This window comes from Electrona antarctica (genome assembly GCF_951216825.1).
Source record: "Electrona antarctica genome assembly, chromosome: 18".
NCBI lineage: Eukaryota > Metazoa > Chordata > Actinopteri > Myctophiformes > Myctophidae > Electrona > Electrona antarctica.
In genome coordinates, this window is record NC_136799.1 from 14,762,168 (window position 1) to 14,780,293 (window position 18,126).

At 43.6% G+C, this 18,126-nt stretch overlaps 3 protein-coding genes across 3 annotated transcripts in view; 2 read left to right on the top strand and 1 right to left on the bottom strand.

The window, feature by feature from the left end:
* Positions 1 to 2,051: 2,051 nt before the first annotated feature.
* On the top strand, positions 2,052 to 4,619 carry LOC306941790 (oxysterol-binding protein-related protein 8-like; the record flags this gene model as incomplete). The annotated part of the gene is made up of 1 exon (XM_079527433.1): positions 2,052 to 4,619. One exon carries the CDS (start codon positions 2,052 to 2,054, stop codon positions 4,617 to 4,619), a length of 2,568 nt encoding a protein of 855 aa, XP_079383559.1.
* A 147-nt stretch (positions 4,620 to 4,766) lies between these two features.
* Positions 4,767 to 5,213, top strand: LOC306941791 (large ribosomal subunit protein eL24-like; the record flags this gene model as incomplete). Its single annotated transcript, XM_079527434.1, has 1 exon — positions 4,767 to 5,213. The coding sequence occupies one exon, from the start codon at positions 4,767 to 4,769 to the stop codon at positions 5,211 to 5,213; it is 447 nt and encodes a 148-aa protein (XP_079383560.1).
* A 5,921-nt stretch (positions 5,214 to 11,134) lies between these two features.
* Positions 11,135 to 18,126, bottom strand: part of coch (coagulation factor C homolog, cochlin (Limulus polyphemus)) — a 17,835-nt gene continuing 10,843 nt past the window's right edge. Inside the window, exons 11-15 of the mRNA XM_079527827.1 lie at positions 15,456 to 15,570; positions 14,701 to 14,844; positions 14,417 to 14,573; positions 13,456 to 13,550; positions 11,135 to 12,745 (exon numbers count right to left, since the gene is read on the bottom strand). Of these exons, the coding sequence (XP_079383953.1) occupies positions 12,567 to 12,745; positions 13,456 to 13,550; positions 14,417 to 14,573; positions 14,701 to 14,844; positions 15,456 to 15,570 (690 nt within the window). The 3' untranslated portion in view covers positions 11,135 to 12,566. The remainder of the gene's footprint in view (positions 12,746 to 13,455; positions 13,551 to 14,416; positions 14,574 to 14,700; positions 14,845 to 15,455; positions 15,571 to 18,126) is intronic.

An 18,126-nucleotide genomic window follows, 5' to 3' on the forward strand; every position in this document is an offset into this window, starting at 1 on the left:
ACAATGCTGTATGAGTGAATACGTGTGAGCGCGGGTCCGCAACTGGTTCTGGCCCACATCAAGTGAACTTTTGACCAATGCGGCCCTCACCCCAAAATGGGTTCGACAGGCCTGGTCTAGACTATAGTCTAGAGACTATAGACTAGACTTCTCAAGTGTGGTGTAACTTGTAAGTCAGTGGTTCAAACCTTTTCACGTCAAGGACCCTCAAATTGATAGAATAATTGGCCGCGGACCCCCCCCCCCCCCCCCCCCTTCCTATCTGAAAAAGCTTTTGCCACTTGCCAGGGAGCCTGAAAAGATTTTAAGTGAATAAAGGCAAGGGGTTAAAGGACGACTTCACCACTTTTCAACCTATCTTCACTAATGTTCATGGTAAAATAGCACAATGTATTTCGACTGATAGAATTGTGTCTCATAGGAGGGCTGTGGACAGTTCAGAATCAGAAACGTTTTCCAGTGACATATTATTATTTATTTTAATTTTTTCACTTTGTTTTTGCCTCTGCTGGGGCACTTGTGTAGTATTTTTATTTTTATTTAACCTTTATTTAACCAGTAAAAACCACATTGAGACTGAAGTCTCTTTTACAAGTGTGAACTGGCCAAGACAGGAGGCAAAACAAGTGACACAGCTCTGCCAGTAACAAAACAATACACAACAACAAAAAAACATGACAGACATACAATGCTCATAAATACAGTACCCACTACTAAGAAGCTCAAAGGGAGAACAGGAACGTTTAGTAACGCGACCAATAAGGACTAATAAATAAAAATAAAAAACTAAGCATTGCTTAGTAGACTAAAAAGCAAGCAGACATTTGCTATACGTCAAAGCAGGAGCAATTCATGGGAAGTGTGCCCATGGCAATCCTTTTAAAGCTCACTAGGGGAATCACAGCAGCCAGTTTGAGTCTGGTCTGTAGGTCATTCCAAGACCAGGGTCCGAAATAAGCGATGCTTTTTTTCCCAGCCTCAGATTTAGTTGGGGGCACGACATAGCGTAACCAAGCATTTGATCTGAGGTTGAGAGGAACTCCTCCCATTTCTTAGTCCACTTCCGTGGGTGCACAACATGTTTAGGCCTACATGTTTAGGGCAGTGGTGCTGGCAGATTCTGCATTATGGACTACACAGACAGGGCTTATCTAAAGACTGACTCACGATCAAATATTGATCAATAGCAGGGTAAAAAAAAAATCTCATTTCAAATTCAACATATAAATGTATTGAAAGCTGGATGACTAAAAACACCTATGTGGTTATTGCATGAGAGCACATAATTATACTATGCCCAACACGACAATTTTATTTTATTTAACCTTTATTTAACCAGTAAAAAACACATTGAGACTAAAGTCTCTTTACAAGTGTGAACTGGCCAAGAGAAGAGGCGAAATATGTAACACAGCTCTGCCAGTAGGCCTAACAATAAATACAAGACAATAACAAGACAGACATAATATTCAAACAGTAGGCCTATACCCACTAACAAAGAAGCTCAAAGGAAGAACAGAAACGTCTAATAATGCACGTCTGTACATGTACATGTACGTCTCTAAATGTTTTTATGAATTGAACAAGGTGGACCCTAGTGTAAACAAGTGTAATGCTTTATTGGGTCGTCCACTCACAGTTAACAGTCTTTGTATTGAGTTGTGCTGGAAATCTACTGTAATTCTGCAAACTGTTAATAAATATTTCAATCAATCAATCAAGCAACCATAGGCTATATAACAAATACTCACACACAACTAAGTCAGAGTTTATACTCTGACGGGCACTGTACTAATATTTGTTTTATCAAGGTGAAGGCAAGGGGGGAGAGGTTTGTGCCCCTATTTTTGTGTCCGGGCCTAATCTTGCAAACCGCTGGACACATTATTTTGTCACATGTTAAAACCCAAATATGGAAAGATACGTCATAGACACGTCATAGATGACTGACGTCATAGACTTGCCCGAATATGGTGGAACCTGAAAAAACCTTGCAGCACGCATAGATCAGAGCACATCTTGTCTGGTGAGGACACCGTCCTTCTGACCCCATGGAGGATGAGCCAAAAGAGCAAGAGAGGGAGAAGGAAGAGTGTCCCTTCAGTAGCCCCTCCACCATCAGCCCAAGGGTCAGCTACAGCCACGGTTTCGACCGAGGGAAGGAGGACCTCTTGCCATTGCCTCTAAAAGAGGGCTCACATGCCATATCCAAGAGCAAGTCTGAAACAAAACTCTACAATGGCTCAGACAAAGACGTATCGGCATCTAATGGAAAGCGCCGGAAGAAGGAATCCCTCAAGGTGCAAAAGAACAATTACAGGGAGGAAAAGAAGAGGGCCGCCAAGGAACTTCGCAGTACCATCACCGATCCCTCCGTCAACGTCTTGGCCGACTGGCTAAAGATTCGTAGCACTCTGAAGGGCTGGACCAAGCTATGGTGTGTGCTGAAACCAGGGCTTCTGCTCATCTACAAGACCCACAAGAACGGCCAGTGGGTGGGCACTGTGCTGCTGAACGCCTGCAAGGTCATGGAGAGGCCGTCCAAGAAGGACGGCTTCTGCTTCACGCTCTTCCACCCTATGGAGCAGTCCATATGGGCTGTCAAGGGTCCCAAAGGCGAGGGGGTGGGCTCCATCACTAAGCCATTACCCAGCAGCCACCTCATCATCCGTGCCACCTCAGAGTCTGATGGGCGTTGTTGGATGGATGGTCTAGAGCTGGCCCTGAAGTGTTCCAGCCTCTTGAAGAAGACCATGATCCACGAGGGGAAGGAGCATGTAAGCGGAGAGCACTCCAACTTCAACAGCTTCCTCCGAGCCCACAATGTGCAGGGCATCCAGTTCAATGACAGCGACCGGTTCAAGGAACCCGACCTGTACTCGGAGAAGTCGGACCATGAGGGTGAGCAGGACCACGATGACTCAGATCCCGGGGGCTTGGAGGAGAGCGACAGCGACACGTCGGAGGGCCAGGATGACTTGCACATTGACCTTGACCCCAATGAGAAGGCCCTGACGGAAACGTCGTACCTAGTGCAGTGGCACAAAGAATTGGGAGAGGAGTCCCAGACAGAGCCAGTGTCAGAGGAGTACAAGTCTCTGATCTGGACTCTGGCTGGGACCCTGCTGAAGCAGGTGCGACTAGGGATGGACCTATCAAAGGTGTTGCTGCCTACCTTCATCCTGGAGCCAAGGTCCTTCCTGGATAAGCTTGCTGATCTCTACCACCACGCTGACTTCCTGTCCGAGGCAGCAGTAGAGGAGAACGCATATAACCGCATGAAGAAGGTGGTGAAGTGGTACATCTCTGGATTCTATAAAAAGCCAAAGTGGGTGAAGAAGCCTTACAACCCCATCATCGGAGAGATGTACCGTTGCATGTGGCTTCATCAGAAGACCAACAGCAAGACGTTCTACATCGCAGAGCAGGTCTCCCATCATCCTCCAGTGTCTGCCTTCTATGCCAGCAATAGGAAAGATGGCTTCTGTCTGAGTGGCAGCACTCTGGTCAAATCCAAGTTCTATGGAAACTCGGTCTCAGTCATGATGGAGGGGGAGTCTCGTCTCACCTTTCTCAACCAAGGAGAGGACTATGTTATGAACATGCCCTACGTCCACTGTAAAGGCATCCTCTATGGCACGTTGACCCTGGAGCTGGGTGGCCTAGTCACCATCACCTGTGAGAAGACTGGCTACAGTGCTCAGCTCGAGTTCAAACTGAAACCGTTGTTGGGCAGCAATGACAGTGTAAATCAGTTCGCTGGGAAGATCAAACTGGGAAAAGAGGTACTGGCTACGCTGGAAGGACACTGGGACAGTGAAATCTTCATCAATGATAAGAAGACAGGCATGCGGGACTTGTTCTTCAACCCCACCCCAGAGCTGAAGCAGAGCAGACTGACCCGCAGTACTGTCCCCCCTGAGGAGCAGTCTGAGGTTGAATCTGAAAAGTTGTGGCAGCACGTGACGCGGGCCATCAACAGCAAGGACCAGGTGGAAGCCACCAACAAGAAGTACATGCTAGAGGAGGCTCAGAGGAACATCAAGGCAGAGGAATGGAGCCCTGTACTTTTTAAACAGGACCCCATTACCAGGAGGTGGCATTATCGATATGCTGACATGCGACCATGGGATCCTCTCAATGATGTGATTCAGTTTGAGAAAGATGGCTGGATTCAGACTCAGGTCAGACACCGCACACCTATGGTACGTTCTGGCAGTGTTATGAGTGTCAGTAACCAGGGGCCTCAGAGGGACAATTTCAAGTGTCAGGTAACGGCACCAAAGAGAAAACACAAGCAGAGTGCCAAACCTAAGAGTACAGAAAGAGGCTGCTCCTCGCCTGAGCTCGACAGCCAAGACTCCTCTGGCAGTGAACAACACGAAGGCAAACACAACATCCGGTTGAGGAGAAAAAGAACTGACCTCAGTGAAATTCAACGTACCATTGAATCTATAAAACAAACACAGGAGGACATCAACAGGAGTATCGGCATGCTGAGCAGTTGTACGGCAAAGGAGGTTTTGCCGGTGGGAGGCTCCTTCCTCCATCACCATGACTACATAGTCATCATCTTCCTCACCCTGCTTCAGGTCATCATACATTTCATCTTCAAGTAGCAGTACCATGTGGAGCTCCATATTTTGGCAAGAATGACGTCATATATTTCTAATACAGCTCAGCTTATAAGTTGACTGTACACGCAGTATAAGCCTGTTGAAAATAAGTATTTGAAAGGTGAGGACTGTCTGCTTCTAGTAACAATTATGAAGATTGAGTTGTGTAGTTTCAGTGGGTTTAAAATATACCCGGGGCATGGCCAACGATACGTCAGGACAGACGGGAAGGTGTTCCAGTTCTCGGATACCAAGTGTGAGGCCGCTTTCCTGGCCAAGAGGAACCCAAGAGAGATCGATTGGACTGTCTTGTACAGACGCAAGCACAAGAAGGGCCTGTCTGAAGAGGTGTCAAAGAAGCGCTCACACCGCGGAGTGAAGCCTGCCACAAGGGCCATCACTTCGCTCTCCCTGGCCGAAATCATGACTAAGAGGAACCAGAATCCTGAGGTCCGTGCTGCCATCAGGGCCGCCAATAAGGATGCCAAGAAGTCAAAAGAGGGAAACAAGAAACCCTTTGACTTCAGTGCTAAGGCCCATGCCAAGATTGCGAAGCCCATGATGAAGAATGCACCTCGTGTTAGTGGAAAACGCTAGAAGGTGTTATCTGTGTTTCAGTTGTGAATAAACCTTTCTTGGATTCCAAGAAAGGGGGGAAAAATTGCAAGGTAGTTTTCAAGATGACAGTGATCAGAAGGCTGAACATCTTCACAAGTCCAGAATAAAACCTTCAAGGAAGTCTGATCAGCGTAGAGAACTGGAAGCCAAGCCACCAGAACTGACCAAGTAACCCAGTTCCTCACAGTCCTGGTTAACGACACACAGCCGAGCACCATATGTGGGGTTTGACCTCAATTACTTTTTTTTTGCCATTGAAAGCTGCATTGCATGACGTGTGAGAAATATATGCTAAACACAATAAATAATTATTTGTTTAGTTATCTGCACATTTTCAAAACTGTAGCTAAAAGATAAACTACTCTAAACTACTCTACCAAGAAGACGCTGACCTAACTAACTAATAACTGTATTTTTTCCTCTCTGTAGTATAGCCTATATTACGGTAGAATGTTTTGCAGAACAAATCTCATCAACATTTCTCTGCTTGTACGCTATACTTTATACATTTGTGTGTGTTTTTGGCTCTTGGAAAAAATTAACAATCATTTTGCTGGCTGGTCACTTCAGCTTTACCTGAGGGGATTGGGGCAGTATAGATAGGGTAGCGGCCCAAACCCTAAAACTTGCATAAAATAAAATAAAATAAAGTAATAACAAAACGTTTTTACAGGGTCCAACTCAATTCCTGACAGTCTCAGTGAGTAGAGGGAAGAGATTCAGGAGCCTCTGCATTGTGGCCAGTAGAGTGTGCTATCACTCCATCTGATGTCTGACTGAACAAATCCAGTGGTCTGACTTCCACTCTATTGATAGAATATGAAATCAATGTAGGATAGAATGTTATCAATCTCGGGGGAAAAAAATAAATCCTCGGGAGGTTTTAGAAGATGAATTAAGACCAAGGCAGACAAGGGATGAGTACAGGGTTTGTTTTCTTTTGGGAAGAATGGAAAATAAAAAATAATAAAAATCTCTAGTATGGCATTTTATAGACAATATACTACTTGAATGTATGTGTGCTCAAGAGGATTAGGAATGTGTAAACAGTGTAAACCCTGTACTCATGAGAGACTGAATGTGTAAACAGTGTAAACCCCTGTACTCATGAGAGACTGAATGTGTAAACAGTGTAAACCCCTGTACTCATGAGAGACTGAATGTGTAAACAGTGTAAACCCCTGTACTCATGAGAGACTGAATGTGTAAACAGTGTAAACCCCTGTACTCATGAGAGACTGAATGTGTAAACAGTGTAAACCCCTGTACTCATGAGAGACTGAATGTGTAAACAGTGTAAACCCCTGTACTCATGAGAGACTGAATGTGTAAACAGTGTAAACCCCTGTACTCATGAGAGACTGAATGTGTAAACAGTGTAAACCCCTGTACTCATGAGAGACTGAATGTGTAAACAGTGTAAACCCCTGTACTCATGAGAGACTGAATGTGTAAACAGTGTAAACCCCTGTACTCATGAGAGACTGAGGGCCCTATTATGCATGTCTTAAGTACCAGGTCTTATTACTTAACTTAAGACCTGGAGGCGTGATCAATGCCATTTGGCTATTCTGAGTGGCCAAACAGCATTGACCACGCCTCCAGGTCTTAAGTTAAGTCATAAGACCTGGTACTTAAGACACGCATAATAGGGCCCTGAATGTGTAAACAGTGTAAACCCCTGTACTCATGAGAGACTGAGTGTGTAAACAGTGTAAACCCCTGTACTCATGAGAGACTGAATGTGTAAACAGTGTAAACCCCTGTACTCATGAGAGACTGAGTGTGTAAACAGTGTAAACCCCTGTACTCATGAGAGACTGAGTGTGAGGTCAAAACCGCAGCTTTAATCACATTATAATAATCTCCCTGCTCTACTTAAAGATGCACTGTGTAACTTTTTGAGGGGCTATAGGCCCTAACAAAACAAGCTAGAGCAAGTAGCAGACATGACCGTCTGTGAGTGGAGGCTCACGTTAATGAAGTGAAAACAGTAATAATGCCTGAGGTGAAGTGAAACAGGGGGATCATACATTTAATTTAAGGGGGGTGAAGATAGAATGTGTGTGATTACAAGAAAGGCTAACAAGAAAGGCTAACGAGGGACGGGTGAGAGAAATGTGGAGTGGCTGGGTCTCATTGGCGAAAAGGGGTGTGAGGTGGCAAGGAATGTTGGCCTCGAGTAACAACTGAGGACGGGTAGTTTTTGAGCTGTGCCTAACAGCTCCAATGACTGGGCGTGTCTGTCTGTCTGTCTGTTTGGGGTAGGCCTACGACTCATTGACACCTGCAGCTGATTGGAGTCGGCGAGTCGTATTCGGGTCACACACTGTTGAACAGCCTAAATGGCAATTCACACTGAGCAGCAGCATCACTGTCACTGTTGTTGAGCAGCCTGCGCTGCTCAGTTCACACGGGTGTGATTTTTCCTTAAATTGTTGGGACACTATTCCTGAAACAAGTCATTATCAGTTGCCTTGTACTCGGGTCGGCTGGGGCCCCTGGAGGTCATAGGCCCTGCCGGGACACTGGCTCCGTTGGCCCGGGTCCCTAATCCACCCCTGTCCCTGTATGCAAAATAATAGAAAAGATTAAAAAGCTACTACTGTGGATGGGTTATCATGTATTAATTTACTTGTATTGATCCTATAAGCAATTTAATATAGGTCTAGCTTTTTCCCACCAATTTTGGAGCTCTGGCTCATGGACTAAGAACCAAAAAGAACTGAACTGTGGGAATCAACCGGTGGAAAGGGGGTCTCTGTCCTGAACATGAACCAGAACCACCTGTAGGAGGCGCTGTTTGCTTCATACAACTTTACTGACACTGTCAACAAGTGCTGTAGGTGTCACACCCAACACCAGGGTCGAAGTTTCTCAATGGCAGACTAGGTAGAGGTAGACCACCTCCAAGCACTGCAGACATGCTACTAGTAATATTGAATTAACACACTGTATACTCGACCACAGTGGTTCTCGAACATCTTTCATGTCAAGGACCCCCAAAGTGACATTTATTAGCCCACAGACCCCCATTTGAAAAGATATGCCAGGGACCCCCATACGAGAGACATTTTGACGGCTCTAGCAGGGATCATTTCAAGGACCACCGGTTTGACATGCATAAGGCTATACGGACCCCAACTGAATGGCATTTCTATCTAAAAAATAATAAAATATCCCTGCTGTCTCCGAGGCTAGTATCTCTGGGACCTCAATTTATTTAAAATCAGCAGTGTTAATACGAATAGACCCTAATGGTTCATTTGGTTCCATTTGTATACACTCTCTGAGTTACAGACCCATAAGGTTCCATGTGGTTCCTAACTAGCTATTATTTAGCTGGGGACCCCCTGGAACTCCCTCATGGACCCCTGGAGGTAGCCGGACGCCCGGACCCCACTTCGAGAACCACTGCTCTACCATACAGATTGTTTAAAATAACATTTTGATTTGTCAAAAATAAAAATACATAATGTCCCGAAATTGTAGCAAGACAGAGTCCTGTAAGTGGTGTAAAAATAACTATTCTTTATTGAAAGACAAAACAAAAGAAACAAGTAATAAATACAGAATTACAGAATCATCATTGAACATAGGAAACGTCAGATGGTAGATCAACACAGGGACACAACAATCAGCATGTTGGCTGGTTTTGAAGCAGAGGGGAATCAATGTATCCTGTGAAAAACAGCCAGCAGGAGCAATTATAACCACATGAACCCCAGTGTCCCTATTCTGGGCCAAACATTCAGTGAAAATGTCAGATAAGCCCGCAATAAGCTCAAGCTGCGGTTGGGAGCTTGTATAGGCTTATTATTTTGGTATTATTTGGTGTAGAGGGGGTTGGGGGAGTGGATAAGTTGGTTTAAAGTGGTTAATAGTGTTAATTTAGAAGTCTAACTACGTTGTTGTTGTTGTTGTTGTTGTTGTTGTTGTTGTTACAACTGATAACAGTAACATTCCTTAATATTATATTGGGAAATGTAGCAATTATTTAATTATAACCTGCTTAGTATTACATAAATCAATAACTAGGTTAATGAGGAGTTGACAGCTGTAACACATTGTTTTCTATAAAACATCAGGAGTCAAATGCAGAGAGTGTATTATAATCAACCAGAGATGTAGGAGCTGGCATATGAAACATACACACAGAAAAAAGAAATAAAACTGTTTAATTACAAATGCAGTTAATGCACACATCCCCAAACTATTGTAGCTATTCTTGATGGTTCAATTGATAATTAGTAGTTAATTTGTTTCCAACAAACGAAACGTAATGCACTGACCAGTCCAGTCAATGGTGTGTGAGCGAGGCACTGCCCACCAAACAAAGATTATTTACACTTAGAGGGTTGGGTTGTATAGTTACCTTGCCATGAATGTAACATACAGTATTGGTAAGATTTCTTCAGTAGGTAGATAAAGAAAATGTATAAATCAAAAATCTAATTCAAAACATTCTCCCCTTTGACTTACATTGCGTGGTGAAAAGGGCCTCAAAGTCATTCTTTTAGAACACAAATCACAAACAGCAGCTTCTGATAAAGTATAGCCTCTGTACCCAGGCTTTTATTTTAGTATAACATTACAAAATCTGACACTGCATTTTTCAACTATGAGGTGATTTATTTTTTAATTAGGAAGACGATCCTGACTGGATTTACAGATCTTCAAATAGTCAAAGCAACAAGAAGTTGCCATTGTGTGTGTGCGTGCGTGCGTGCGTATGTGCGTGCGTGCGTGCGTGTGATTTTGTGACTTTGAGATCTGTTTCAATGTGCAATCTAAGTCAATGGGGAGAACATTTGTATCATGATTTATTTTTATTGAAGATATCTCCCCAATATTTGGAGTAACTATCATGGGAAGGTAACCACTATCAAAGTGTAATTCAGCTTTAACGGTAAAACTGAGGTTACAGCGAACGTTCAAGTTAAACATCAGTTATCTGCTGACTGCTGCTGTCTGAGTACCTCTGGTCTGCTCTCAATCAATTACCAAAGAAGGAATACAATTTAAGCAGAGTACCTGTAGACCTACTGTATGACAAGGCCCACAAGGCCCTGTTTGCTAATTTGCTAGTTTGGCCTAATGGTGGCGTTAGCGGAAAGGTAATGGGGTCATCAGAATAAGTACGGTAGGCTATTTCATCTTGGGTGCCTGAATATGCACAGAAAATCACATAAATCTATAACATCTCTGTTGGGTGGAAACCTCATTATGTGATGAAAAACTGTTACAAAAAAAGCTCAAAACACACCGCGAGCCTGCGGATCTCCTATACTTTTGATACTTTTGAGGTTTCTGCCCGACAGCAACGATGACATCGTTAGCGGAAGACGTAACTAGGGGTGGATTTAGGGTTCTTCAGCCCGTTTCAAACTGCCATTGTGCCCCCCCTACATTGTGCATCCTAGCTCCCATCCCATCTGTCCCATCTACGGTCTGATGATGACTGCGACTAGCCATTTGTAAATATGCTAGACATACCAAACAGATAGTTTCATGTATTGTACAGAGATCAAAAATGAAACAAACTCACCGACTCGCGTATTGTTTGTAAAACAGCATATTTCGCTTTGCTTCGCCGGAGTGCTGTGGACTCGCTGGAAGCGGGTCGTTTGACGCATAGCTAGCGGCTCTCACCGGGATCAGGCGCAGCTCGTAAACATGCAATACAGTACAACAATAATAATACATTAATAATAATAAATTAAAGAAATCCAACGGCGCTGAAGCTAAAAATACAGTGTGTGGTTTTAGCCAATCATGATTCACTGGTCGCCAAACCTATTATTTAATATATGAAGGGCTGCCCTAAATACTTTGCATTCATTCTTTGATGCCGATAATTTTAAATCTCCAAATAGTTTCAGTTTTAGCCCACTCATCGAATTTCGATATCATCAGACTTAGTTGTGAGCTTGTATAGATTTTATACCATGTTCAGCATAGAGATTTGGTGTGGAGGGGAAAGACGAGAGGGCTCCGTACAAACACCTGGGGGACTCTGGTTAATTAAGTATATAAGGTGGAAGTGGTGCATTTGAAACGGTTGAAACATCTAAATCCTCCTCTAGGCGTAACTAGCAGCAAAACCCTGTGTAAGTTTAACTTGGAGTTACTTTCATCTCAGCATTAAACGAACACTGAGGAGTTTTGCTATGTTGTTTTATGATCAAGCAAGTTTGAGTTACAGGTACTTTGAATGAAGCTAAAGACTACTTTAGACTACTACTGAGATGCAAGTTGACTTGTAGATCTGAAATTCTGAGACAATCAGCTATGTGAAATATAATAGTATTACTGTATTAGTCAACATTGCAAACGTGCAGTCCTACTTCATTCCCCATATATTTACAACAGTACAGTCAGCTACAACCCTAACTTAACCCAGATAAAAAAATAAAATAAAATAAAATAAAACAATCCCTGTATATGACACAAGCCAATTACAAAGTAACATGATGTACAGTCTAAGTGGAAAGAGTTGAGTTAAACATAGTGATATAATACAATGTGTAACATAGAGAGAGGACGGGACACAGGCAGACAAAGAGTCTGTTTTTTGTTACTATACTGATTATAGTGAACGGCAGATCTCCACATAACAAGTGATCGGTATTGCAGGAATCCCATCCGGTTGATATAATGGTCTGGTGAATGACAAAAGCATGCAGAGATGTACATGTTTTATGTTGGCTTATGTTGGCTTATGTTGGCTTATGAAAAAATAAACATTTCTCACCCTCCACTCCCTCTAGGTGGTAGCATTGCTTTTCACAGCAGAAGTCCATCTTTTCACTGCATGATGCACAAAATGCAAGGCCGGGGGCTGTTACTGTGCATCACCACTGGACACCATGAAAAATTGGTCACGCTGATAGAATCACGTATTGAATAAAGGAGTCAGGTGATTCATGAATCGTGGAGCTCAAGCTTTGAAGGGTAGCAGATCTACAAGCTTTTTTCCGATTGTTTTCATGTTCGAATTTTGTGCCAGCGAACAAAGCTTTGAATATTCAAATTAGCCTTACTACACAGTGTAATCCACGGTGTTCATTTAGCTCTGAAAGTAATTGACACAAATAGAGCCAACACTGAGAATGTGACTGTGTAGGAGAAACTGACTGCCTCTGCTTCACGGGTGACAGAGCAGGCTATAGCAGCAGTAGATGAGGGACTTCTGCCGTGGAAGATGATTTGGCTTTGAAACATCGCTCCCGTTCAGCGGAACCACGCTGTGTGTGTGTGTGTGTGTGTGTGTGTGTGTGTGTGTGTGTGTGCGCGCGCGCGCGTGCGTGTACGTGCGTGTGTGTTGTGCGCCTATATATTGGTGGCCTCTGTGAAGTCGCGGCAGATTCCCCGGACTATGGGCTGGGCGAACTCTGCGAGGCCCGTGAACTCTCTGCTGAAGAACGTGTGGCTATCTTTGGGATCTGATGACATCGCCTTGAGGTCCTCGAGAGGTGCCCAGGCCACGCCCACAGTGTAGATGGTGATGCCTGCCAGAAAGAGGAAAAAAATAAATAGGAGTCAGAGGAAGTTCAGAAGAAAGTAAAACGGCCGTGAAGCCTACTAACATAAGCACATAAAGGGTATCATGGGTGTTTTCTAAAGGGTGACTTTGCCAGTCTTTTTTTTACCTGAGACATTTGCCATACGCTGACACAGTCAGCTCCTATATACATAGAGTTAAAAAAAATAATAGAGGGCACTGTTAATGTCCACCCATTCACTTGTATGGTGTTGCTCACCCTCCAGGTGCATAGCATAGAGTTATAAAGGACAGAGGGCGGACTGCCCCGCCCCCCTACTATTCATTTCGATGGAAGTTGCTCAGTGGCGTTTTGAACTTAAGCACCCGGAAGAACGATCTACTTCCGCATTTTTTGCTGGCCGCCGCGCCTCTGACACACATCACTACGGACGCACTGATGCATGTAGCTGCTCCAAATGATACTCTTAGTCTTTGCATCTGCCCGTGTGAATGCACTCTCACAGAGATGAACATACATCTGCATGGTAGAGGAGCAAAAACTGACCCTCACATCTGACCCTCAGATCTACACACAGTCTATAACGTTGCTGTTGGGCCAGAAACGTCACCAAACCTTTGTGTTTTAAAAATGTGTAAATAAAAATGAACTTGATCATACAACAGCGACAGAGACGATAAGCAACAGTGGAAGGAGAGCGAGAGAAATAGTCAGACCTTGTTTCTGAGCAGCGAGGGCGGGTCCTCGAACATCATCGTATGATTGGCCGTCTGTCACCAGGATGAGGAAGTTCCTCCCAGGCCCCATTCTCCTGGAGAGATAACACCACAGATGAGATAAGTCACCCTCACCCTCACAAATAGCATGCAGTAATCCTGGTCTCGATACTGCTTCCCCCATGTCAGCCTGGGCGCCTGATGGAGGGGAAAGGAACTGCTTGGAATAACACGTTCCTTCCACGTACGTCCTACCAGGGAAACTCCCCACCTGTCAGGTGATAAGAAGTGGCCTGCTCACTCCTCATGCATCAAAGGAAGCATATGGGCTCAGTTCGAGGCTCTCCCCAGGTTAGCAGAGGGAGAGTAGCGCCCAGGATTACAGCATAGGGCGGCAATTGGCACCGGGTGAAAAATGAGTTACAACATTGTGGGATATAAAAAAGTCAGAAACAAGTGGGAAGCTTCTGGTCCAGAAAAATGATCGACACCAACGCCTCTTAAACAGCATTCTATATAATGGCCAGCATTGGACGACATATCACTTGAAACCCACATCTATGGAGTATTGGCATACTCTACCATACAGATTGGATGAAAAATAAGTCTCGGATTGTAGTGTTAACAGTACTGTTAACGCTACAATATTTTCATTTTCCTTTGTATAGAAGTGTTTCGTGCATTTTCTATGATGGTAAAGTCCTAGCCTGGTAAACCACCCCGGTCGCGTGAATTGATATTATCATGTGTCTTCTGCAGGCCGGTCTGGTACCAAGCAGAAACCAATAGAGACGGTCACCGTCTGCGCTCAGGGGGGCCCTGGCTGTAATGGACTCTTCCACTTTTTGGTTTCTGCAAAACGTCCACTCAGCGCTTAGGGCCAGACCGGTCTGCAGAAGACTATGTGATTATGTGAATTCATGTGACCGGGATGGTTTACCAGGCTAGTAAAGTCGTATACCTGAAGAGGTTTTCGGCGGTGTAGGTGATTGCTTCACCAGTGGCAGTTCCTCCACTCATATAGGGGATCCTTCTGACTGCATTGATGGCTGCTTCCTTAGCTGGGTAGTCATAGAGACCAAACTCCAGCCTCTGGTCGTAGGTGAACTGCACCGCACCTGCACGAGCACACACGTACGCACCCACAAGATAAACGTTTTTGTTAGTTTTCTCAGCTTCCATCCCAGCAGATGAATGTAAACGATATGCTGTGTGGCATGTGTGTTCTGTTATGCGATGTCTGACCTATGCGTGCGCCAACGTCTGATATGTCAAAGTTGCGAGCGACTGCGGCCAGGAACTCCAGAACGAGGCGGAAGTTTCCCTCTCCCACGCTGGATGAGCCGTCGATCAGGAAGCCGAGGTTCACTGAGTTATAACAGGTCTTACCTGAAAGAGGGACACTTATTAAAGTTGCACTCCACCAAAAGCATGACTTTTGGAGTGGTTCATCAGCTTATCCATGAAACTCAAGGTGGCTTTTGGCATCTGCTCTAAAGCATGGATGGGAAGTATGGATTTTGTCCTCCAAAATAGTGGACGTAGTTACGTAGTGTATGAAACTCAGTTGAGTGACGTCACGGACAGATGCCAATCAAATCGTCTTCAAAGGCAAGCATTCATTGTATTTAAGTGGAGATGTAATAACTAGTCATGGACAGTAGTGTGATGTGTAATGCATGCAGTGGTGTAAGTACATTTGCTCAAGCTCACAATGCGACACATTGTGAGCTTGTAGATCTGCTACTTTCAAAAGACTTTTATGAATTCGAAAACTAGTGAAATGGGACATTCTGCATAATGAGTACTTTTACTTTTGTACATATTATGATGAAAATACCTTTATAGTACTTTTTACTCAGTTCAATTTTTAATTCCGGACTTTCACTTCGGAGTACTTCGGAGACTAGTACTATTTCTCATTGCAGAATTGATACCTTTACTTAAAGCAAAAAAAAAAACACTTTTCCACCACTGTTGGATGCATGCAGTGTACTTACTGCAGAGCAGGCTGTCCACGGAGCACAGTCTCTGGGCCAGAGGCTTCACATGTTTGGTGGTGCTGAACCAGCTCGGTATGGGGTAGCTGAAGAAGCCATTGTCCTTGCACACCGCCTGGTCAGAAGAGACAAAGAACACGTACTGTCCAATCCACAACAACACAACTACCTATACACAGTACAATACTCAATGCTAAGTTAACTCTGAGGGTGTACAAATTAAACCAAATGGACCTGGTAACAGTATCGGTCATGAAAACTCTCTTTTACACAACAACTGGCGGGTATGGACACACAAAACAGTATAACACATTACGGTGGTTTAGTTAGTGTTTCAGTGTTTATGAGAACTCTTTTTCATACAAGAGGTAAAAAAGGTGCTGGGTTAAAACAACATCAAGTAGTCCGGCAGCCGACAGGCTTCTTTTGTTTAACTTTATTGCTGCCGCTAGGTGGCAGCATAAGCACACCTAAGGAACGCCACACGACCCGGCCGCTCTAACTCTACAATCCTTGTTTCCTTTCCGGGTTATTCACGGAGGTGGAGGCTTTTGTTATGAGCACAGTGATCCGTCGTATTAGCTCAGACCCCTTAGCTATCATTACAACCAGTTACATGTGCTCAGCGATGTGATACAAACTCACAAATGATTTACGATCGTCGGATGCGCGACGGCGCACCATGGACAGCGCTCGAACCTTTTGAGATACAGCGCTTTGAAAATCCTGTTATAATGGAGGAACAATGGAGCTGGATTTAAAAATCCCATAGCTGGTGGGGACGGAGGCTCTCCATACTAACCGGAGCAATGCTGAAAGGTAAATTGACAGTCGCTGCTTTCATATATGGAGTATACGGTTGTCTACGAACATACGCGTAGATAGCACCAGTAGGTACTGATAGCCTATAGCTACGTTTATAAACGTAGACAGCAGTAGGAAATTTGGCATATATTCTATTTTATTGGCCTAAAATAGTGTCTATATACATACATTCATGAATCCACGTGCTGACCGGCTGTCGATATTGAGCAATTTCTTTTTATAGGGGTTTATATGTAACCATACCATTAACATCCTATATAATTCATATATTCATGATTCTGAATGCATTCCAAGCAGTCATTTTGCACAAAAAAACACTCCTTGGGCTAAAAACGGCCAAAGTCACTTGCCCAAATGTGCCCAAAATGTGCTCACCTCATCACATTTGGCCGTCATCACATTTGACCGTCATCACATGACTGGCCAGAATCATGGATTCAGAATCATGAAAACCCCCTAGTTTGACATGTAATATAAAATAAAAAAAGACTATATACCAAATGTCCTACTCCACACCCCTGGCTGCCGGACTAAAGGGTTAAAGGTACAGAAACCTGCAGAGAGAGGAAATGCAACATTTTTGTAGTTTTGTATATCCCCATTTATATTTTATATTTAATTGTACATACATTGCTTTGTTTGTTTTGTTCAATTTCTGCTTGGGCAATGTAAACGTTTTCTCATGCCAATAAAGCTCCTTTGAATTGAAATGAAATTGATAAAGAGAGCAAGAGTGAGAGTGAGAGTGAGAGAGAGAGAGAGAGCATAAACCCTTCAGTGGTAGCCTATACTGTGACTGTGCATGCGTGCGCATGTGCGTGCGTGCGTGTGTTTCAGTACATTTACAGTGCAAAGTATTAGTGTTAATGTGTTATGTTAGAATCCTATACCAGAAGCTTCTCTCCTGTGCTTCTCGTGTTTCAGCTTAATGCCTACTGTCTGGTTCATTAAGTAGGAAATAATACAACCCAGACTCTGCTGGAAATACTGACAAGTTGATGTAGACTATACTCATACTGGCAGTATGTGACTCTGCTGACTGTAAACAACATTTCACAGACACCTTCTGTCAACTGTCGCTAATTTTGACTCATATTTTCTTGCTTTTATTTAGCTCTAAAGAAAAAATAAATATTCTGAATAGAGAAGTCAAATCTAAAAACTCACTGACGCCTAGCTCTCCTATTGAGAAAAATGGGCTTTAATAATTTAAGGCATGCTCTACTCAGTTAGCAAAAATATATTTACAAAAACAAGCCCGGCGGCAAGTGGCTGCGATTGTGCTTTTCTTTTTCAACCGAAAAAGTTTCATTCAGGAGCGGTGTTAAAAGATGACTGACCAAAGAACAAGTGGGATCAGATGGATCTTGTGATCCACATGGGAATGGCATGACTCCAATGTGGATCTTGTTGGAATTAATGTGAGCAGTCTGCTGTGACATCATCAGTCATCTACAGCATATGACGTTAAATGTCTATCACATATCATATGACATATGACTCCAACTTTGGGCAATGTTTCATCCTGATCACAGGCCCTTTGATTTACATCCGTTGTTTTCAACCCTTTTCATATCAAGGCCCATCATTTATTCGGTATTTGAGCCATGACCACCATTTGATGACATTTAGCCTCTCAGACTCAAGACAATATTTTGTTATCCAATTCCATGCTGTATTGATGTTTGTATAATAGGAGAGATTAACAGGCACACGTTGATCAACATAATTATTTTACATTTCTAATTCTGTAGACTTAAAGTAAATTAAACAGATTAAAATGTATGTTAAATATTTCCAAAAGCATGATAAAACAAAAAAATGGGTCACCCAAATATTTAGGGTC